The sequence below is a fragment of the Aethalodelphis obliquidens genome, unplaced genomic scaffold, assembly GCF_003676395.1.
Source record: "Aethalodelphis obliquidens isolate GAN/ISIS:26980383/991018 unplaced genomic scaffold, ASM367639v1 scaffold81, whole genome shotgun sequence".
NCBI classification, from domain to species: domain Eukaryota; kingdom Metazoa; phylum Chordata; class Mammalia; order Artiodactyla; family Delphinidae; genus Aethalodelphis; species Aethalodelphis obliquidens.
The window spans coordinates 5883937-5904984 of NW_020838025.1; the positions used below are offsets into that span (position 1 = coordinate 5883937).

The 21048-nt window shown below is 37.2% G+C and overlaps 1 protein-coding gene across 1 annotated transcript in view; it reads right to left on the minus strand.

Moving 5' to 3' along the window:
* Positions 1 to 11912: 11912 nt before the first annotated feature.
* CPA3 (carboxypeptidase A3) overlaps positions 11913 to 21048 on the minus strand; it is a 29568-nt gene continuing 20432 nt past the window's right edge. Inside the window, 1 exon segment of the mRNA XM_027092833.1 lies at positions 11913 to 12124. Coding sequence (XP_026948634.1) covers positions 11913 to 12124 — 212 coding nt within the window.

Genomic DNA, 21048 nt, shown 5'->3' on the forward strand with positions numbered 1-21048 from the left:
ATTTAAAGAATAACTGGTATAATTCATGTAAAGTATTTAACATCTAATAACAATGATAACTACTAATAAATATTGATATATATTTTATCTGGTGAAGTAGTCTCTCAAGAATTGGAAGGGGAGGCGTCCTAATGTTTATTTTTGCTTGAGAAGCATTTCAGTAGAAGTCAGTGACCAACTGTCCCAGTTTTCCCAGGACTGTCTTGGTTTTAGCACTGGAAGGCTCATATCCTGGGAAACCTTTCACTTCTGAGCAAACTAGAACAATTAGTCACCCTTATGTTTTATATAGTTATTTTAAAATTTTCACAGTAACCTCGTGACATAGGTAGCATTACCTGAATTTCACAGATGGACCATAGCTAGTAAGTGGTGAAGCCTCTCTTCAGACCTGTGTTTGAGTGACTTCAGAGTCCTTGTGTGTTCCTTTACATTTGCTGTACATTCAAATGTTGTTCCTGTATTATTAGTCTTTCAAAATGTATATCAGAAGCATATTTGGTTTAGAATAAGATAAGGGAATAAAAAATCTTTAACTTCCACAATGTTATTTTAATAAAAAAAATCAATAACCAGTAAATAGGAATATACTAGACACACCTGAATCATGAGGCTACCCTGATCCACAGTGTGAGGAAAGTTGACTCATCTCAAAGCCTTGCTTTTTGTAGACCAAATGAAATGGACAGTTGGGTTAAGATGAAGCTTAGAGGCAGAATATTTAAATAATTCTGGGAGAAGGTGGGTGTTCAGGGAAGTGGCTAGGGAAGAATCTGATTTTATTACTTTTTTCTTCCTGACCCTTTTTTCCTAGTCTTCTGCAAAAACGACTAGACATGTGTTCTTTACCTTTCTTCATTTCTCTGTCTTTGAAAAAGATTAATTGCAGCAGATTCAATTGAGCTTTGTCCAGTGGCAACATCAAGGGTTGCCAGAACATAAGAAAGTCCTCAGATTATCCCATCACCCTGTCTGAGCTTTTTATGTGACAGCCAAAGAACCATATCAGCTGGAATCCTCCCCTTAAGTCTTCACTGAAACAAATGCTGTTAACTCCAGAAAGACTTCTGCAGATACTTCTCGTAAAATTTGCTCAGTTTTACTATTAAGAAAGCTACTGCTCATTGCTGAAGGATTTTTTAGTCCAAAACAAACCAGAGTTTCCTCATTTGGATATAGCCATAGTGAACCTGGGCCTTGGCAGAAGTGTTATTTATTTATTTATTTTTTGCGGTACGCGGGCCTCTCACTGTTGTGGCCTCTCCCATTGCGGAACACAGGCTCCGGACGTGCAGGCTCAGCGGCCATGGCTCACGGGCCCAGCTGCTCCGCGGCATGTGGGATCTTCCCGGACCGGGGCATGAACCCGTGTCCCCTGCATCGGCAGGCGGACTCTCAACCACTGCGCCACCAGGGAAGCCCAGAAGTGTTATTTTTATGTTCTAAAAATGATTTGGATATGACTTTAACTTAAAAACTTTAAACATTTAAAAATTCAATAAATTGATAAATAAAAATATGTTATAAATATAAATAGTAAAAAATAAATTAATGCCAGTTAAAATCTGTAGAATCAACAGAATTTCAAAGGAGGGACCCTTTCTTATTTATTTATGTATATTTTAAACTGTTTTAATATGTAATGGATTTGAAATGTATAAATCTTTGTTCAAATACTTATTTACAAACATTTTTATGGGAAGATAGAAATTGAAATGGAAATATTATCCCCATTTCATCTATTTGATATGTCTACAATTTTAATTGAAGATAAAACCTATGAGTAAATTACTTTTGCAAATAAACTGCATACTTCAATAAAGATCACCATAATTATTGAGAAAAACAATCATTGAAAGATAGTTATTTTTATTTTAGAACATTCAGAATTATTCTATATCAGTGTTTCTCAAAGTGTGATTCCTGGACCAGCAGCATCAGCATTATCTGAAAACTTGTTAAAAGTGAAAATTATTGTGCTCCACCCCAAATCTAATGTTTCAGAAACTCTGGGGAAGGGGCCCAGCAATCTGTACTGTAGTAAGCTTCCCAGGTGATTCCAATACATGTTCAAGTCTAAACCATTTGGAAGAATGTCTGATGGGTTGTTAAGAAGATATATTGATACCTTTGGCAGGGTTGGAGAATTAGAACCTAAACTGATGACTCACAAATTATATAACCTCTTTGGCTCTCTCCTTCTAGGAAGTGATGACCATTGGACAGTGTGGTGTAAGGAAAAGAATTTGAATTTTTAATTGTGAAGGTCTAGTTTCAAGTTGCAACTTTATATATGCAAGTCACTTAAGAGCCATGGTTTCTAATACATAAAGTGGAGATAATACTAGCCTCCCCCCAACTCAGTCTCAGAGTTGTCGTGATCAAATGCAGACATGCAAGTGAGGGTAATTTTTAAATTATCCAGTGCTATGCAAATGTTACTTTTCATATGATCATTACTGCCAGTATGATTACAATTCCCCCAATTTTTCCTTCTCACCTCCCCTCTCTTTGTCCCATTAAATTTGATTTCCTCTTGAAATTTGTTTTGCAAAGCAGAGATTAAAAAAGAGAAATTGGAGACTTTTTAAATAAGAAGAGAAACCAATGTTCTTGCAATTTCTTTTATATATGAAATGATACATATATGGATTTTTTCTTTGTTTCATGAATAGTCTTTTAAGTCTCTAATCCATGATGTAAAATGAATCAATAGCACATTTCAGTGATACCATGGCAATAATAATGCATTTGGAACATTAAGTGTCAAATTTCCCTCACATATTTCAAAAATTGTTTTACATTTTGCTGGTTTAACCTCTCTTGACACCAGTGAACTTAAGGCTTGTAATTGAAGGATAAGTGAGCAAAAAAGCAGTTCAAGTGATAATACATCCATTTCAATTCCTATTTTCTGGACGGAGACCTTTTATGCTAAGTTCATGTGCGAGTAAATTTTTATGACAAAATTATAACCCTCAGATAGATGCTACTCAGGCAGGCTGAGATCTCTCCTGGTATAATGGATTTTGTGACAATGAAATGCAAGAGAGTGTCCCAAAAGCTTTGCCTAAGGAATTTCTGACAGTAGCCTATATGCTGCCGAAATTTTCAAGATGCTATTATGACTCATTTCTACTCATTATAGAAAGATGGCTTGGTATTATAATCGTGAAATACCATTGTGTTGAAAGGAGAAAGAAGTATAAAGCATAGTCTGAAAAATTGCCATGTATTCATTAGTTGCACTATTTAGTAAATTTTGTTGTTTTTGCTGTGATTTTACATAATAAAACCTTCTAATTTAGAAGGTCGAATATATTTGTTACTCCTAATTTGAGTTTCACAAATAATTTTCTCTTTGTCACTAGTTGAATGAAAAGGAGGTGTCCTCTGCCACCAGAGGTAATCTGAACTTCCTATAATTCTGTATAGTTCTCTCTTCCCTGAGTGGTAGAATACTGTTTCTTCTCCCATTTCAATGGGTTATCTTTTTTTTGAGGGTAAGTTTGTAAAGTTGTCTCATAATATTGTAACATGTGCAGTTAAAAATATTACAGCATCTATAAGGGCCAAATATTTTTTCTTTTTCTCCCCCTAGTTTTATTGAGATATAATTGACATAACACTGTGTGTGTTTAAGGTGTACAACCTACTGATTTGATATATGTATATATTGTGAGATGACTACCACAATAGGTTAGTTAACACCTTCATCACCTCACATAATTACGTGTTTTTTTTTGTGATGAGAACATTTAAGATTTACTTTCTTAGCAACTTTCAAGTATGTGATATAATATTGTTAACTGTAGTCACCATGCTGTACATTAGATCCCTAGAAATTATTCATATTATAGCTGGAAGTTTGTACTCTTTGATCAGTATTTTCCCATTCCCCCAACTCCCAGTGGCCGGCAGCCTCTCACTATTCTACTCTGTTTCTATGAGTTTGGCTTTTTATATTCCCCATATAAGTGATATACAGTATTTGTCTTTCTATATCTGACTTCATTTCACTTAACATAATGCCCTCAAGGACCATCCATGTTGTTACAAATGGCAGGATTTTCTTCTTTCTCATGGATGAATAATATTCTTCTCTATCCATTCATCTATAGCTGGACACTTAGGTTGTTTCCATTTCTTGGCTACTGTGAATAATGCTGCAATGAATATGGGAGTGCAGATATCTCTTTGAGATCCTGATTTCTTTTTCTTTGGATATGTACAGAGAAGGGGGATCATATGGTAGTTCTATTTTTAAGACAGTGAGGAGCCTCCATACTGCTTTCCATAGTCGCTGTACTGATTACATTCCTATCAACAGTGCCCAAGGGTTCCCTTTTATTCACATCCTCGCCAACACTTGTTATCTCTTGTCTTTTTTGTAGTGGCCATTGTAACAGGTGTGAGGTGATATCTCATTGTGGTTTTGATTTGCATTTCCCTTGATGATTAATGATGCTAGGCATTTTTTCATGTACCTGTTGGCCATTTGTATGTGTTCTTTGGCAATGTCTATTCAGGTCCTCTGCCCATTTTTTAATTCGATTTTTTGAGTTTTTTTTTGTTTTTGTTTTTCTTGCTATTGAGTTGTGTAATTCCTTATATATTTTGGATATTAACCCATTATCATATAGATGGTTTGCAGATATTTTCTCCATTTCCACAGGTTGCCTTTTCATTTTGTTGATTGTTTCTTTTGCTATGCTAAGTGAAATGCAGAAGCTTTTTAATTTGATGTAGTCCCACTTATTTATTTTTGCTTTTATTGTTTGTGTTTTTGGTGTCATATCCCAAAAATCATTGCCAAGACCAATGTCAAGAAGGCTTTTCTCTAAGTTTTCTTCTAGGAGTTTTATGGTTTTACATCTTATGTTTCAATCTTTAATCCATTTTGAGTTAAATGGTTTCCATCTGAGTGGAATATCTTTTTCCCTTCCTTCACTTTGAACCTGTGGATGATCTTACAGCTGAAATGAATCTCTTATAGGCAGCATGTAGTTGGGTCTTGGTTTATTATCCATTCTGTCTTTTGATTGTAGAATTTAATTCATTTACATTTAGAGTAATTATTAATAGATAAGTGCTTACAATGCCAAATTATGGTTTTCTGGCTGTGTTGTACTTCCCTTGTTCCTTTTTACTCTCTGTCTTCCTTTGTGAACTGGTGATTTTCCATAGTGGTATGGTTTAATTCCCTTTTCTTTATCCTTTGTGTATCTACTGTAGGTTTTTGCTTTGTGGTTACCATGAGGCTTACATAAACTACCTTACAGTCTGTTTTACATTGATGACAACTTCAGTTGCATACAAAAACTCTACCCTTTTATTCCCTACATTTTATGTTTTTGATATCAAAATTTACCTCTTTTATATTGTGTATTTATTAACAAATTATTATAGCTGTAGTTATTTTTAATACTTTTGTCCTTTAATCTTTTTTTACTAGAGTTAAGTAGGTTAATATGCCACCATATCAGAGAGTATTATGAATTTGACTATATACTTACCTTTGCCAGTGTGTTGTATATTTTCATATGTTTTCATGTCACTAATAGTTTCCTATTATTTTAACTTGAAGAATTCCTTTCACCATTTCTTGTAAGTCAAGTCCAGTGGTGATGAACTCCCTCAGCTTTTGTTTGTCTGGGGAAGTCTTTATCTCTCCTTCATTTCTGAAGGAAAACTTCTCTGGACAAAGTATGTGTGCTTGGCAGTTTTTTTCTTTCAGCACATTGATTATATCATTCTGATCTCTCCCAGACTGTAAGTTTTCTGGGAAGAAATTCACTAATAGACTTATGGGGATTCCCTTGTAAATTACAAGCTTCTTTCCTGTTGCTGCTTTTAAGATTCTATGTTTGTCTTTGATATTTGACAGTTTTATTATTAATATATTGTGTCTTGGAGAAGATCTTTTTCAGTTGAAGTTTTTGGGGGACCCGTGAGCTTCATGAAGTTGGGTGAGCAAATCTCTCCCCAGATTTCGAAGTTTTCAGCCATTATTTCTTTAAATAACTTTCTGGCTCTTTCTCCCTCTCTTCTCCTTCTGTGACTCTGTAATTTGCAGATTGCTCCTCCTGATGGTATTTCATAATTCATGTAGGCATTCATTTTTTTCTTCTTAATTCTTCTCTGGCTGGAGAATTTCAAAGTTCTCGTCTTCTGCTTCACAGATTCTTTCTTCTCCTTGATCCATTCTGATGTTGATGCTGTCTAATGCATTTTTTTCATTTCATTCATTGTATTCTTCAGCTCCAGAATTTCTGTTGGGTTCTTTTTTTTTAACAATTTCTGTCTCTATTAAACTTCTCATTTTTTGTGTATATTGTTTTCCTAATTTCATTGCATTATTTTTTCTGTGTTTTCTTGTAGCTTATTGAGCTTCCTTTAAACAGCTGTTTTGAATTCTTTATCAGGTAAATTCCAGATCTCTATGTCTTTGGGGTGAGTTACTGGAATATTATTGTTTTTCTTTGGTGGTGTCATGTTTCCTTGATTTTCCATGTTCCTTGTAGTTTTGTGTTGCTGTCTTCACATTTGAAGTAGCAGTCACTTCCTCCAGTCCTTACTGACTGACAGTAGGAGAGAAATAACCTTCCTTCAGCCGTTCTAGAAATTCTGAGACTTTCTCAGACTTTCTGTAGATATGCCGGCAAGATGGCAGAATTCTTAAGCTTGTATGCCTTCTCTTGAGCCTGCAATATACCAGGCTGGGTGCTGACAGCCTCCTTTTTTACTTTCCCAGGGGAAGTGCTAAAAGTTCAAGTTTGTGGTTTCTCATTGGCCCACAGATTCAGGCCTGCTTTGAGCATGTGCTCACTATCTGTCTGCCAAAGGTTGCTCTCACAACTATTGGAAGCACACACAGGGAGCCGGCCATGGGGTGTGGGTATGTGTGTGTGTGTGTGTTTGTGAAGAGCTCGGAGTGACTGGGCTGGTTGGGGGGAATCTGCAGGCAGGGCATCCCAGTGACTCTTAGGCAGGTCTCTATGATGGAATCTGTGATATGGTTAGTATCATTCATGTCCCTTTGATATGTTCCAAGCCCTGGCTCCTGTTCTCCCAGCTGCTCACTGCTCGCAGTCATGCAGCTCATGACTCAGTACTCTGGATGAGATGAGAGAGAAATGGGCCTCTTTGCTAGTGTCCCACATAGCTGGGGAAGCCAGGTGCTCACTCACATGCTCTCCTTTTCCTCTGTGGGAGAAATTGCAGGCCAAGAAGGGCTCTCTTAGGCTGAGTTGTGCCACCTTGGGGGAGAGGTGATGAGAGTAAAGTCAAACTATTCCTCTTACCCTCTCCAATGTGTCCAGTCTTGGGTTTTTTTGCTCCAGTGGTTCAATGGCTAGAACTTCTCCATTGAACTCCTGGATTTTCACAAGGTAAGAGGCTGATTTTTTTTAAAAATAAGTTTATTTATTTATTTATTTTTGGCTGCATTGGGTGTTCATTGCTGCTGTCAGGCTTTCTCTAGTCACGGCAAGCAGGAGCTACTCTTCCTTGTGGTGCGCAGGCTTCTCATTGTGGTGGCTTCTCTTGTTGCAGAGCATGGGCTCTAGGTGCACAGGCTTCAGTAGTAGTGGCACATGGGCTCAGTAGTTGTGGCTTGCGGGCTCTAGAGCATAGGCTCAGTAGTTGTGGCACATGGGCTTAGTTGCTCTGTGGCATGTAGGATCTTCCCAGACCAGGGCTCAAACCCGTCTCCCCTGCCTTGGCAGGTAGATTCTTAACCACTGTGCCACCAGGGAAGTCCAAGGCTGATTGTTTAAGTCATTATTCTCCAGGGGCTCCCAGACTGTGGCCAAGAGGGGCTAGAGCCAGTTCATGGGCCACTTCAGAGTCCATAGCCAGGGTTGAGGTCTGTATGTTTATTACCCTTGGCATATGGGACTGGATTCTGTTGCTCCCACAGAGGCACCTTTGTCCATGTCCAAATTGTTGTTGTTGAGGGGGGGATATTAGTGAGGGACATCTTATTTGGCCATCTTGGTGATGTCACTCTCCATATACTACATTTGGACAAGCACCAGCTCAGGGTCAGAACGACTGGGGAGACTGCAGGTGGCACTATAGAGCAGGGAAACATTCAGGCCACATACTGTAACAAATACATTGTCATGCTTTAATTATTTTATAAATTGTAGGACGTCTAATTTACTTGTTTTTGATAATCGGAAATGTTTTATATTTTCCAGCTATCTAGTAGGCACTTTATTATGTATTTCTTCTGAATATTGTTAAAAAAACAAAGAAAAAAATCAATATTAATAAACAACAACAAAAAAGAAACAAACTTCTCTACAAACTCTGAGTTCCCAGGGTTAGAGTTCATTTTTATGTGTGCAGATATTTTTCAAATTATGTTGGATTTTGTTTTCAGTTGTGCTTGTAAACTTTTGAGCGTCAATAACCCTTAGATTGTAATAATCTGATGAAAACTTTGCATGCAGGGAAATGTCATATGTACACATCCCTTTGTACCTCATTATAGCAGAGCCCTGGGGGGAAAACCACACCTGAGGGCAGCCATGGTGCCATGTTTCTGTACCACCTGACACCTACCTCAATTAGGAGCCACCTGAGCCAACTCTCTTGAGGATAAGTGTTCGTTGTCTCAAATATAAACAAAATGGAAATAAGTAGCTTACCTTGTTGAGCATCTATTATCTCAAATCCCAACAAAAATCTAGGAGATAAGGAGGGCAGGCAAAGGGTTATTGTGTCTTGCTGAATATCATTCAGTGGATTCAGGAGTCTAAGCCAACCTCCTGATTTCTAGTCCTGTGATTTTGTATAACACCCTCGGGGGATTTTCATCCAGATCACATCTGGAACTGTTATGATAGCTCCTACTATCATATTTTTAGCTTCAGTTCTCAAGAACATTTTATGGTCCAAGCTGATTGCTCAGCCTCAGTCATCACAGTTGTATTCCAGCCAAAAGAAAGAGAAAAGAACAGAAAGGAAGGACCAAAATGTATATGCCAGAGGTCTATGAAGTTAGCTTTCTAGACTTTGCCACATGGTGTTTCCTCTTGCAACTCACTGGCCAGAGCAGTCCAAGAGCCACTCTGTTTGAAAGGGAAGTTTGGAAATTGAGCCTTTGAGTAGCCATGTGCCTAGTTCAAAATTGGGAGGCCTATTGCTAGGGAAGAGGGGAGAATAGATTTTAGGGGACAACTAGCAGTTTATAAGCTTGGGCACAGTTTCTAGGTGCCATTGCTTCATATAAATGAGTGTTCAACTCAGATTGCTTTCTGCTACTGCTTCTTATAATTTGTATCCTGGGAAATCAACATCAGTTTAATACTACCATATTTCATTGTAGGTTTTGGAACCAATGCACGTTCTCTTTTAGAAAAACTCCCATTTACATTTTGTATGTTAAAGATAAAAGGTTAGAAGTTCTCTGTCTTTGATCTTTTCCCGTGTCCACAAAAGCCCAACATTCATCTATTTGAAATGACCAAAATAACTTAAACACTTTGTTAGAACAAGTTGGTAGAACCTGAGAATAGAGAGAACTTGAGTATTTTCAGTGATTTCTTGCACGTTTCTCTGGGAATTACTTGTTTGTTTTTTCATCTAAAGAAAATGAGGCATAAATGTTTGTTTCAAATGAGAAACGGAAACCCTTGTCAATAAGCCTAATGTTTACTTAGGCAGTGAGCACTTATGTAGTTATAGAACATATCTGATGTGTAGGGTATGGGGAGGGTACTTCTGATATGACATTTTAAAGTCAGTTTGGAGTCATAATGCCCATTGGAAACTCAAATTTATTTGCATTGCTAAAAATAATCAGTAAGATGTTTCATTTTCTTATATAATGGAGGTCTGTGTCTCAGCTACTAGATCATGGCCATAAAAATTTTCAAAATATGCAACAATGTTTCTTGAGTGAATTTGGTACTATGAAAACTAGAAGAGGAATGATGACTTAGAAGAATTTTTTTGTGAGACATTGTCAAGAATATTTTAAGACACAGCACTGCTTGTAACTTGGGTACCAAGTCATTTTACTGATAAATGAGAAATATGACCAGGGAAGAATCAAGCACTGCCTACTTAAACTTTTCCATAAATAAAATGAAGCTTTATAGTTTTTAAATTTTAATATATTGATAGATATTTTTCTTCACATGTTTATTTTCACAATTCATATGAAGTCAAGCGAAATACCCTGAGATGTCATGCAAAAGGTATTCAGTTAAGATAAGGAATGATCTTGTTAGGATTTTTGATTTTTAGTCACTCAAATGCTTTCTCTCTCTTAATAAAAGAAATATTAAGCTACATAAAGGCTCAAATAAAATGGTGAGTAGAACTTTTGTGTCTTTTATAAACTAGGTGAGCACTGGATGATATTCAATAATTGGGATTATCTCTTTTACCTCCGCCACCTAAAGCCCTAATGGAATTAGAAATATTTATGTAAATGTTAAGATTACAGTTTCTTTCAGTCCTTTATCAGTTGAGTAAGTGTGAATGAGTGTATAATTCCCATATGGCACGTTTAATGGAACACATTTGCGTTCCTGGGTTCGGAGCCGGTTTTGAATGCTGAATATTTAGGTATAGATATTATATATTTTATAAGGGACAGTTTCACCTCATAATCAGAGTTTTATGTTTTACTTTCTTGCCATTGTCGCCTTTCCCTCCTCCACCTGTAAAGCACTTTTGTTAGTTTATATTGGTTTGCCCTAGACAGCTCTGCACGGGGAACTTTTACCTGCCTTCTAACTATCAGAAATACCATCACCTCGTAGATTTGATGGCACTCTTTCTTTTATGGGCCCTTAAAGGAGTCGTGAGGAATGTCCCAGATTATTTGTTAACCTGGTTTCTCAGGATCTTCTAAGATCCTCAAAAATTTTATCCAGATTGTTCCGAGAAGTAAGTTTATAGGAAGTCAAGGAACTCTCTACTTGTCCCTCAAATTCTGGTCAGGCATCTGTGTTCTGGATTTTTACAGTGTAGATGCCACTGTTGTCACATGATGCAATATTGAAGAATAAAGTTAGGGAAAAGGTATTTTGTAACACTATCTTAAGTGATACTATTATAGACAGTATAAAGGTAATAAGTTACTCCGATTGCCCTTGGTCGACATGACTTTCTCTTTTCCTTTTCAACTTTATTTCCAGGCTTTTTGTCTATCCATTATTAGGCAGGGCTCACAGCTGACCAGATGTTCTGGCTGTGTCTGTAACTGCCAAGAGGTGTTTTGGCAGGTAATTTCCTCTGATTATGGCAGTTTAAACTATTTTGAATTTTATGTACATTACGTCGATGAGAACTGGATTGGTTGTTTAAGGCACTGAGATTCATCTCTAAATAAACCACTTTATTTCCTGCTAGAACATCCTTTTGCTAGTGTGAAGATATAAACATTATCAACTTGTATTAAAAAAAATATGTAGGCAAAATATGTTTTGAAAAATTGAAGGTGTTCTTTCTTATTAACAGAATGCATAAGAAGCATTAATGCATGATTATTAATGCTAATAGAGGAATGTAGAGAACATAATTTATAAAAAACAGAAGGTGCATTTTGGAATATGTTTTATTTTTATTATATTGGCACATGAAATGATGAAGCCACATGGTGAAAGTCTGGTTCTGGAGAAAGTGAAGGTCCTCATTTCCTTCCCATGACCCACTGTATATCACCTTTCAAAATACTCAAAATAATACTTTGTGCTGGGTTCTAACTTAACTTGGTTAAACTTTCACCTAAGGCTATTTGTTAAGATACTATTGAGAGTAAATAAAAGCAAAAAGAAATAACATAGGACTTAAGTGAACAAGAGAGGACCTATTCAGGTGATGTGGAAACCACATTTAGGGATAAGCAAAGATTGACTTTCTAGTGAAAGGCACGGGAAGAATTAACTGGCTTATTCCAAACAGAGGGCAGTTCTATAGGAAGTATGCTTGAGGATATACTTGACAATAAATTCGACAGCTAGCATGGTCTCTTTACAAGTTGACTTTATCTGAGATTCTGGAAGGAGAAAACTAAATTTGCCTTTGTCTCGGAGCTCAGAGGCAAATGTGTGTTTGATGCCCAGGTTGTAAGCCCAGTCTAAAGAAGAACCTGATGTCGGGTCTGTAAAACATAAGCAATAAATATTTAATTAGAAACAAATGTTAATGTTTTTCTTGAAATGGAAATTCACTGGGGTAAAATTAGCAATAAAAATAATTTCATGTACAGTTAATTGCAGTAATGAATGGGAGTAGTGGTCTGCATAGTATAGTGTCAAGTAAAAACTAATCATGGCTTTGGAATCCATCACACGTTTTAAGTATGTGCTGCATTTTCAAAATTACATTTTGCTTGGATCATTTTGAGTCTAAATTGAGTTTGTCTTCTGGGTGCACATTGTCGTAGATGGAGGTGGTCTGAGCAAGTGCAAGCAGTTGAGGAGACCAGCTGAGGAGGGGTCACTGGCCACTGAAAACCCACCAAGGAAAACTACACATACAAGCTATGCAAAGTTACATTCTTTCTAGTAGTTCAGGTCTCTTTCCATTCATGTTGCTAGGATAAACTATTTTATAGTTAAAAGACCAAGAAAGTTTAAATCAGTTATTTTAAGGATATATTTAATCTCCTAATCCAACTTTTCCATGTCAATTTTTGTGAAATTTTACTAAGAATGTTATTTGTTAAAAAGACTGAGAATATAAACATCTAGAGGTCATATACATATAAGGTTTATACAACATACCTTACATACAGTGTATGTAAATACTGTAAAAGCATTTATGTATATTTTGATTTACATAATTGAAAAACTAATTTTTTTGTACATAAAATTATGTTTTAGGAAAAGTAATGAGTTTGATACAAACATTTTAGATTTGAAAGATAAAAATTCAAAGCTGTGATGAAGAAAGAGAGAAGGAATATTTTGGTAGAGAGAGACAGGGTTGGCTTTCAAATTATTCAACAAATATTTATTAAAACCTTTCATATGTGCAGTGCACTTTACTTGGCACTGTGGAGGGTGGGTGGTGCAAGGGTACAAAGATGAAGAAGATGCTACTGGTGTCTTTGGAACTTACAGTTGGGAGAGAAGTCAACTATGCAAATCAACAGAGATGGGGCAGAATATAAAAGTACCATAGGAAAGGTACAGTATCTTGTGAAGATTTAAAGGAAGAAAGCAATTATGCTTGGTGAAGAGGATGGCGTTTCATGCTCAATACCTGCTCAAATACCACCTTCATGATGGAGGTTGTATTTGGGGAGAGCCTTGAAGAAAGGCTAGTATTTTTCCAGATGGAGATTGAAGAAAAGCATTCTGGCCAGTGAACTACAAGCATGGAAAGCATGGAGGCATTTTTAGGGACCAGTGAGATATAGTTGGACTGGAAAATGGGGCAGTAAGAGTTCGTGGGCAAAGCTCAGAAAACCTACTAAAAAAGGAAAGATGTTTTGTTTGGCAGCACAGGAGAGAGACCAGTTAGGAGGTATTGTGAAGTGAAAGCCTGAACTAGTGTAGAGTCACCACACCGGGGAGAGAATAGGTGGGACTCTATGTAAGAAACGTTGGAGTGGAAGAGTCACAGAATTTGATGAAAATGATTGAGATTTCAATCTGGGTAGTTGGAAAAAATCCACGTTATTAACAGAAACAGGAACTCAGAGAGAGTAGTGATGGGGAAAAGAAAGGGTAAAGGAAGGAAGAAAAAAGATGTTTAGCATCATTCAGGCAGGGGATGGGTGCTTCCTGCTAGGGATCTGGGGACTGGCGGCAGAACATTGCAGAGCTGTTTGGGCTGGAGCAGTCAGATGAGTACGGTCAGATGTCCAGCCTTGGCAGAATGGAAGAGTCATGTCCAACCCTGGAATAGAAGGCAGGGGGGACTCCATGGGCGGGGCTTGTGCAGGGTCCTTGAGGCAATAGTTGGTCTCTGTGTGCCTTTTCCCCTCAGCCCTGTGCACAGCACCTACCAAATACGTAGTGTTTGGCGCAGAAGGATATGTGAAGCCTGGGTCCTGCATTGAAATGTGAGTTTGGAGGGTGGGGAGGCTGGTAAAAGCCAGGGGTCGCTGCCACCTTTCTCTGATTTACTGCTCTGTGGAGGAAGTAGCCTGGGAAAATGGATTTGAAAATTATTGGCAGAAGCATCATAGGTGAAACTGCCTTGCACACATTCAGGATTATTATGTCTTCTTGGTGGATTGATCCTTTATCATGAATGTTCCTGTTTGTTTCTGGTAAGTTTCTTTGTTCTGAAATTTACTTTATCTGATGTTTAATATAGCCACTCCTACTTTGATTAATGTTTGCATGGTGTATCATTTTCCCAGCCTTTCAATTTCAACCTGTGTTATATATGAAGTGAGTTTCTTGTAGCCAGTGTATTGTTGAATCATATTTTTCTTAATCCACTCTGCCAATATCTGTCTTTTAATTAATATATTTAGGTAAATTATTGATATACCTTAAATCTGCCATCTTACTATTTGATTTTTGTTTGTTCCCTCTGTTTTTCATTCCTCCATTTCTCTTTTATTGCCTTATTGTTGGTTACATGAACATTTTTAGGATTCCACTTTGATTTATTTATAATAATGTTTTTGAGTATATCAGTTTGTTTAGTTTTCTTAGTGGTTGCTCTATGTATTACAATATACACACATGACTTATCACAATCTACTGGTATCAGTGTTTTATCATGTCAAGTAAGATATAGAAATCTTACTTGCATTTAGATTTTTTTCCCCTTCCCACTTTTTTTTTTTTTTTTTTGCAGTACGCGGGCCTCTCACTGCCGTGGCCTCTCCCGTTGCGGAGCACAGGCTCCGGACGCGCAGGCCCAGCGACCATGGCTCACGGGCCCAGCGGCTCCGCGGCATGTGGGATCTTCCAGGACTGGGGCACGAACCTGTGTCCCCTGCATCGGCGGGCGGACTCTCAACCACTGCGCCACCAGGGAAGCCCCCCCCTTCCCACTTTTAAAATACAGTTGTCTTGATTACTTCTCTACATATATTAAACATCACATCAGATGGAATAATACTTTTTGATTCAATCATCATGAGGAGAAAGATAGTCTATTTATCCTTCATTCATCCACCCATCCATTCATCATTCATTCATTCATTCCCTAATCTATTGTTTTTCCTTCCTTTCCACAGTTTCAAGCCTCTGTTACCATTTCTTTCTTATTTGGAGAGCTTTCCTTATCCATCTTTAAAGGGTAGGTCTGTAGGTGACAGATTCTCTTAGTTTTCCTTTGTCTGAGAATATCTTTATTTCCTCTTCATTTCTGAAGGATATTTTTTGCTGAATATAGAATTAATGATTGATAGTTCTTTTAGCCCTTGAAAAATGTTATCCCTTCCTTTTGGCCTTCCACGTTTTCAAATGACAAATCTGCTGTCATTTGAATTGTTTTGCCCCTTCTAGATTGTTTCTCTCTCGTTGCTTTCAAGAGTTTTTACTTTGTCTTTAGTTTTCAGAACTTTAATTATGGTGTGGCTTGATGAGAGTTTCTTTGAACTTATTCTGTTTGTGGTTCACTTGGTTTCTTGAATATGTTGGTTTATGTCTTTAGGAAATTTGGGAAATTTCAGTCTTTATTTCTTCAAATTTTTTTTCCAGCACTATTCTCTTTCTCCTCTCCTTCTGTGACTTTGATGATATGAATGTTTGATCATTTGCTATTATGCCACAGGTCCCTTAGGCTTTGTTTATATATTTTTTCAATTTGTTTTCTCTCTTCAGACTGGATAAGTTCTATTGTTCTATCTTCAAGTTAACTGATTCTTCCCTCCATCATATTCATTCTGCTATTGATCCTCTCCAGTGAGTTTTTAAAATTTAAGTTACTGTGTTTTTCAGTTCTATAATTTCCATTTGCTTCCTTTTGATACCTTGCATTTCTTTCTTTTTTTTTTTTTTTTTTTGTGGTGAGTGGGCCTCTCACTGTTGTGGCCTCTCCCGTTGCGGAGCACAGGCTCTGAACGCGCAGTCTCAGCAGCCATGGCTCACGGGCCCAGCCGCTCTGCGGCATATGGGATCCTCCCGGACCGGGGCACGAACCCGTGTCCCCTGCACCGTCAGGCGGACTCTCAACCACTGCGCCACCAGGGAAGCCCAATACCTTGCATTTCTTTGATGAGATTTTCTGTATTATCATTTGTTTCAAGGCTATCTGTAATTGCTTGTTGAAGCGTTTTTATGATGATGATTTTGGAATTCTTGTCAGATAATTCCAACACCTAAATCATCTCAGTGTTGGCATCTGTCAATGTCTTTTCTCATTCGAGCTGTGCCCTTCTTTACTTTTGGCATAAGTGATTTTTGATTGTATCCTAGACACTTTGGCTATTATGTTAAATCTTAACTTTTAACGGAAATCTACTTTAGCAGGCAGTCACTCTGTTTAGGTTTAGCATGCAGGCCCTGGTCTTCTTTAGTGACGTCTGGTTCCAGTGTCAATGTAGTTTTCAGGGCCTTTGCATTGCTGTTTTCGTCTAGTTGGTTCCCGTGGTGCTGCTGGGCTCCCACTGATCCCTGCAGGTAACTGCTGCATGGGTGAAAGATGATTTCCTAGCTGGGCCACCCCGGCGCCTCTAGGTGGCAAGTGCAGGCTCTAGCCTGTGAGGATAGAGAGTACTTCCCTGATGAGGAAAGCAGCAGAAGGAAGAGGAGGGGCCTGAAGAGAAAACCTTGTGGCATATCTGTATGATACCTATTTTTGGGAAAATACCTGCTTTTAGAGGCAGTCAGCAGAGACGAAGTGGAAAAGAAGGAGGAGGAGGCAAACCAGGTGAGTTTGGTGTCAAGGAAGCCAAGGGAATGGCAAGAAGAAGGTATATCAACAAAGGGCCAATGTTGCAGGGAGTTTGTGGAGCATGTGAGCTGAGATAAATATTCTGGCTTCAGTGATCAAGAAGGCTGCCATTTTTAGCAAGAGTTGAGTTTAAGTTCATTAGTAAAAAAGAACATAAGAGGTCTGTAGCAGTGGAGGTAGGATAAATAGGAATTGTGTCTTGCATGATGGTTTAGAGTGTGCTAGACATTTCAATAAATGGGGCCAGTTTCTAGCTGTACCAGCCCTCCATTTGCAGTTAAGTAAACTGCTGTAATTTCAAAGAGTTAAAGAATATTGATATTTCATTTTGAAAAATTTACTTTATGAGAAATTTCTCATTAAGATTAATAGTGTTGATTGAGAATTTATGTAATTTGTGATTTTTCATAATTGTGTGATGTTATTGAGTGTAATACATTTTCTTTTATGATACCACTCTCTGTATCTTCAAAACCTTAAATTTACAAACAAAAACTATATTAAGACATAAAATAAATACAACATTGAAAGACTTTTACGTGTAAAAATATATTATTATACAACTTAATTTGTTGAACATGCTGCTTAGCCTTTTATTTATCTCCATCTATACCCACTAAAATATGTGTATATATTTATAGAATATAATAACAATCACTTGCTAAATACCAGGCACCCTTCTAAATGCTTTATGTACGCTAACTCATTTCATTAATTCTTATCACAACCTTATGATTTAAGTACCAATTGCTGTTTTACAGAAGAGGAAATCTTGGCACAGAGAGATGAAGCAATTTACTCAAAGACAACATAGCTAGATGTGTAAAATAGATAGGTGACAAGGATATACTGTATAGCACAGGGAATTGTAGCCATTATCTTATAATAACCTAAAATAAACTATAATCTGCAAAAATACCGAATCACTATGTTGTACACCTGAAACTAATATAATATTGTAAATCAACTACACATCAATTAAAAAAAAAAGATACATAGCTAGTAAGTGGTTGAGTCAGGAATCAAACCCAAGCTGCATGTCTTCAGAGTTTGCGTGACTAACCATTGTACTGTACTACCTACCATATATGTCAATCTATAGTCCTCTCAATAAAAAGTCTTAATTGAGTTCTACAAGATAATTTTTTTTGTTGTTAACATTTTCTTAAAATGTTGACAATAAAAAAATTTCCTACTCCTTTCAAGGTACATTAAGTGCAAGGAACTGACTGTAATACAGTCAAAACAAGTCAAGATAAAACCGAACTGAGCTAACACTCTTCTTTCATCCCAAAGAAATCCACGTAAAGTGACACTGGTGACTTAACTTCTATGTTTTTAAAAAAATATTATTGATAGGCATTGAACATAATAACATGCACTTTTATGTCAGCAAGAGTGGAAATTCTATTTGAAGCAAGAGCTGAAGCTAGAGATGCATGGGCATGAACTGAAATATTTACTTTGCACTTCTGTTGCCCTTAGTATAATTTCAGCTTGAATGTCTTAGTGGATAGATAGTGGGTGTTGAGCTACAAATTCGGGGTCTTGATTTTCTCCTTTTCAAAATGTAGAGTAGTAAAGAGTATAGAAAACAGTACAGAGTTGAGAAACAAGAGCAGCTCTAGCGATTTTGATGTGTGGGGAAGGCAACAAGAAAGGCACTTTGAAATTAACTTTTTTTTTTTTTTACAGCTTTATTGGAGTATAATTGCTTTACAATGATGTGTTAGTTTCTACTTTATAACAAAGTGAATCAGTTATACATATACATATGTTCCCATATCTCTTCCCTCTTGCATCTCCCTCCCTCCCACCCTCCCTATCCCACCCCTCCAGGTGGTCACAAAGCACCGAGCTGATATCCCTGTGCTATGTGGCTGCTTCCCACTAGCTATCTGTTTTACGTTTGGTAGTGTATATATGTCCATGCCACTCTCTCACTTTGTCACAGCTTACCCTTCCCCCTCCCCATATCCTCAAGTCCATTCTCTAGTAGGTCTGTGTCTTTATTCCTGTCTTACCCCTAAGTTCTTCATGACATTTTCTTTTCTTAAATTCCATATATATATGTGTTAGCATACGGTATTTGTCTTTCTCTTTCTGACTTACTTCACTCTGTATGACAGACTCTGGGTCTATCCACCTCATTACAAATAGTTCAATTTCATTTCTTTTTATGGCTGAGTAATATTCCATTGTATATATGTGCCACATCTTCTTTATCCATTCATCCGATGATGCACATTTAGGTTGTTTCCATCTCCTGGCTATTGTAAATAGAGCTGCAATAAATATTTTGGTACATGACTCTTTTTGAATTATGGTTTTCTCAGGGTATATGCCCAGTAGTGGGATTGCTGGGTCATATGGTAGTTCTATTTGTAGTTTTTTGAGGAACCTCCATACTGTTCTCCATAGTGGCTGTACCAATTCACATTCCCACCAGCAGTGCAAGAGTGTTCCCTTTTCTCCACACCCTCTCCAGCATTTATTGTTTCTAGATTTTTTGATGATGGCCATTCTGACTTGTGTGAGATGATATCTCATTGTAGTTTTGATTTGCATTTCTCTAATGATTGATGATGTTGAGCATTCTTTCATGTGTTTGTTGGCAGTCTGTATATCTTCTTTGGAGAAATGTCTGTTTAGGTCTTCTGCCCATTTTTGGATTGGATTGTTTGTTTTTTTGTTATTGAGCTGCATGAGCTGCTTGTAAATTTCGGAGATTAATCCTTTGTCAGTTGCTTCATTTGCAAATATTTTCTCCCATTCTGAGGGTTGTCTTTTCGTCTTGTGTATGGTTTCCTTTGCTGTGGCAAAGCTTTGAAGTTTCATTAGGTCCCATTTGTTTATTTTTGTTTTTATTTCCATTTCGCTAGGAGGTGGGTCAAAAAGGATCTTGCTGTGATTTATGTCATAGAGTGTTCTGCCTATGTTTTCCTCTAAGAGTTTGATAGTTTCTGGCCTTACATTTAGGTCTTTAATCCATTTTGAGCTTATTTTTGTGTATGGTGTTAGGGAGTGATCTAATCTCATACTTTTCCATGTACCTGTCCAGTTTTCCCAGCACCACTTATTGAAGAGGCTGTCCTTTCTCCACTGTACATTCCTGCCTCCTTTATCAAAGATAAGGTGACCATATGTGTGTGGGTTTATCTCTGGGCTTTCTATCCTGTTCCATTGATCTATCTTTCTGTTTTTGTGCCAGTACCATACTGTCTTGATTACTGTAGCTTTGTAGTATAGTCTGAAGTCAGGGAGCCTAATTCCTCCAGCTCCATGACTCATAGATGGATGATATTAATGATACAAGCTACTTGATTCCTGTCAATTCAGTGAACTATTCTTGCTAACTGGGAACTATCTTCAGTTATTTCTAAGATGGTAAAGGATTGGCTATGCTGTCAATATGCAAATATAAGTATTTCACAGTCTTTCAATATCAATTTTTGTGCCATCTAAATATTGCTGCTTCGTGGCAAAATAGTTGGTATACAATTTGACTCTGGTCTGCAATGCTGATTTTTGACCCTATTCTGCCCCTAAGTGATGAAATCTTTCTGTATCTCAATTTCATAGTCTGTAAATGAGGGATTTAGCTTATATCAGTGGTTTCATCGTTAGAATCGTTTCATCTTAGAATCACTTTGACCACTTAAAAAAATTCAAGTGCCTGGGCCCCACCAGGGACTAATGGAATCTGAATCTCTGGGTATAAGACCTGATCATCTGCATATTTTAAAAGCTCCTCAGATAATGCTAATTGGAAGTCAGGCTTGAGAACCATGAATTAGATAATTTCCTAGGTTTCCTCCTGGTTTCAAGTTTTATGGTTTTAACTTATTTTTTATTTGGTTCAAAGTGCAAACATATTTTTCTGGAGGTCAGAGATCTCTCCACAATTTGGGTTTTAAAAATGCTCCCTCAGTCCTTTTCTTCTGTCTCCATCAAATCAAAGAGAGAAAAATACTGGTAAATGTTAGATGCGTCCCCCAAATCCTGGAACTTGTTAAATGACAATTAGGATATTGGAATGACTAAACTTTAATTGTGGGGTGCTCCTATTTTCTTTTCTTACCAAGTGCTTTGTTACTGCCTGCTTCTTGTGAATGTTTGATTAACATTTAATCAGGTGCTTTATTAAAGCAGTCACTCCTAAAAGTTTTGAACATCTATCAAGCTGCTGTAGCCCCATGTGGAAGAGACAATTCTTTC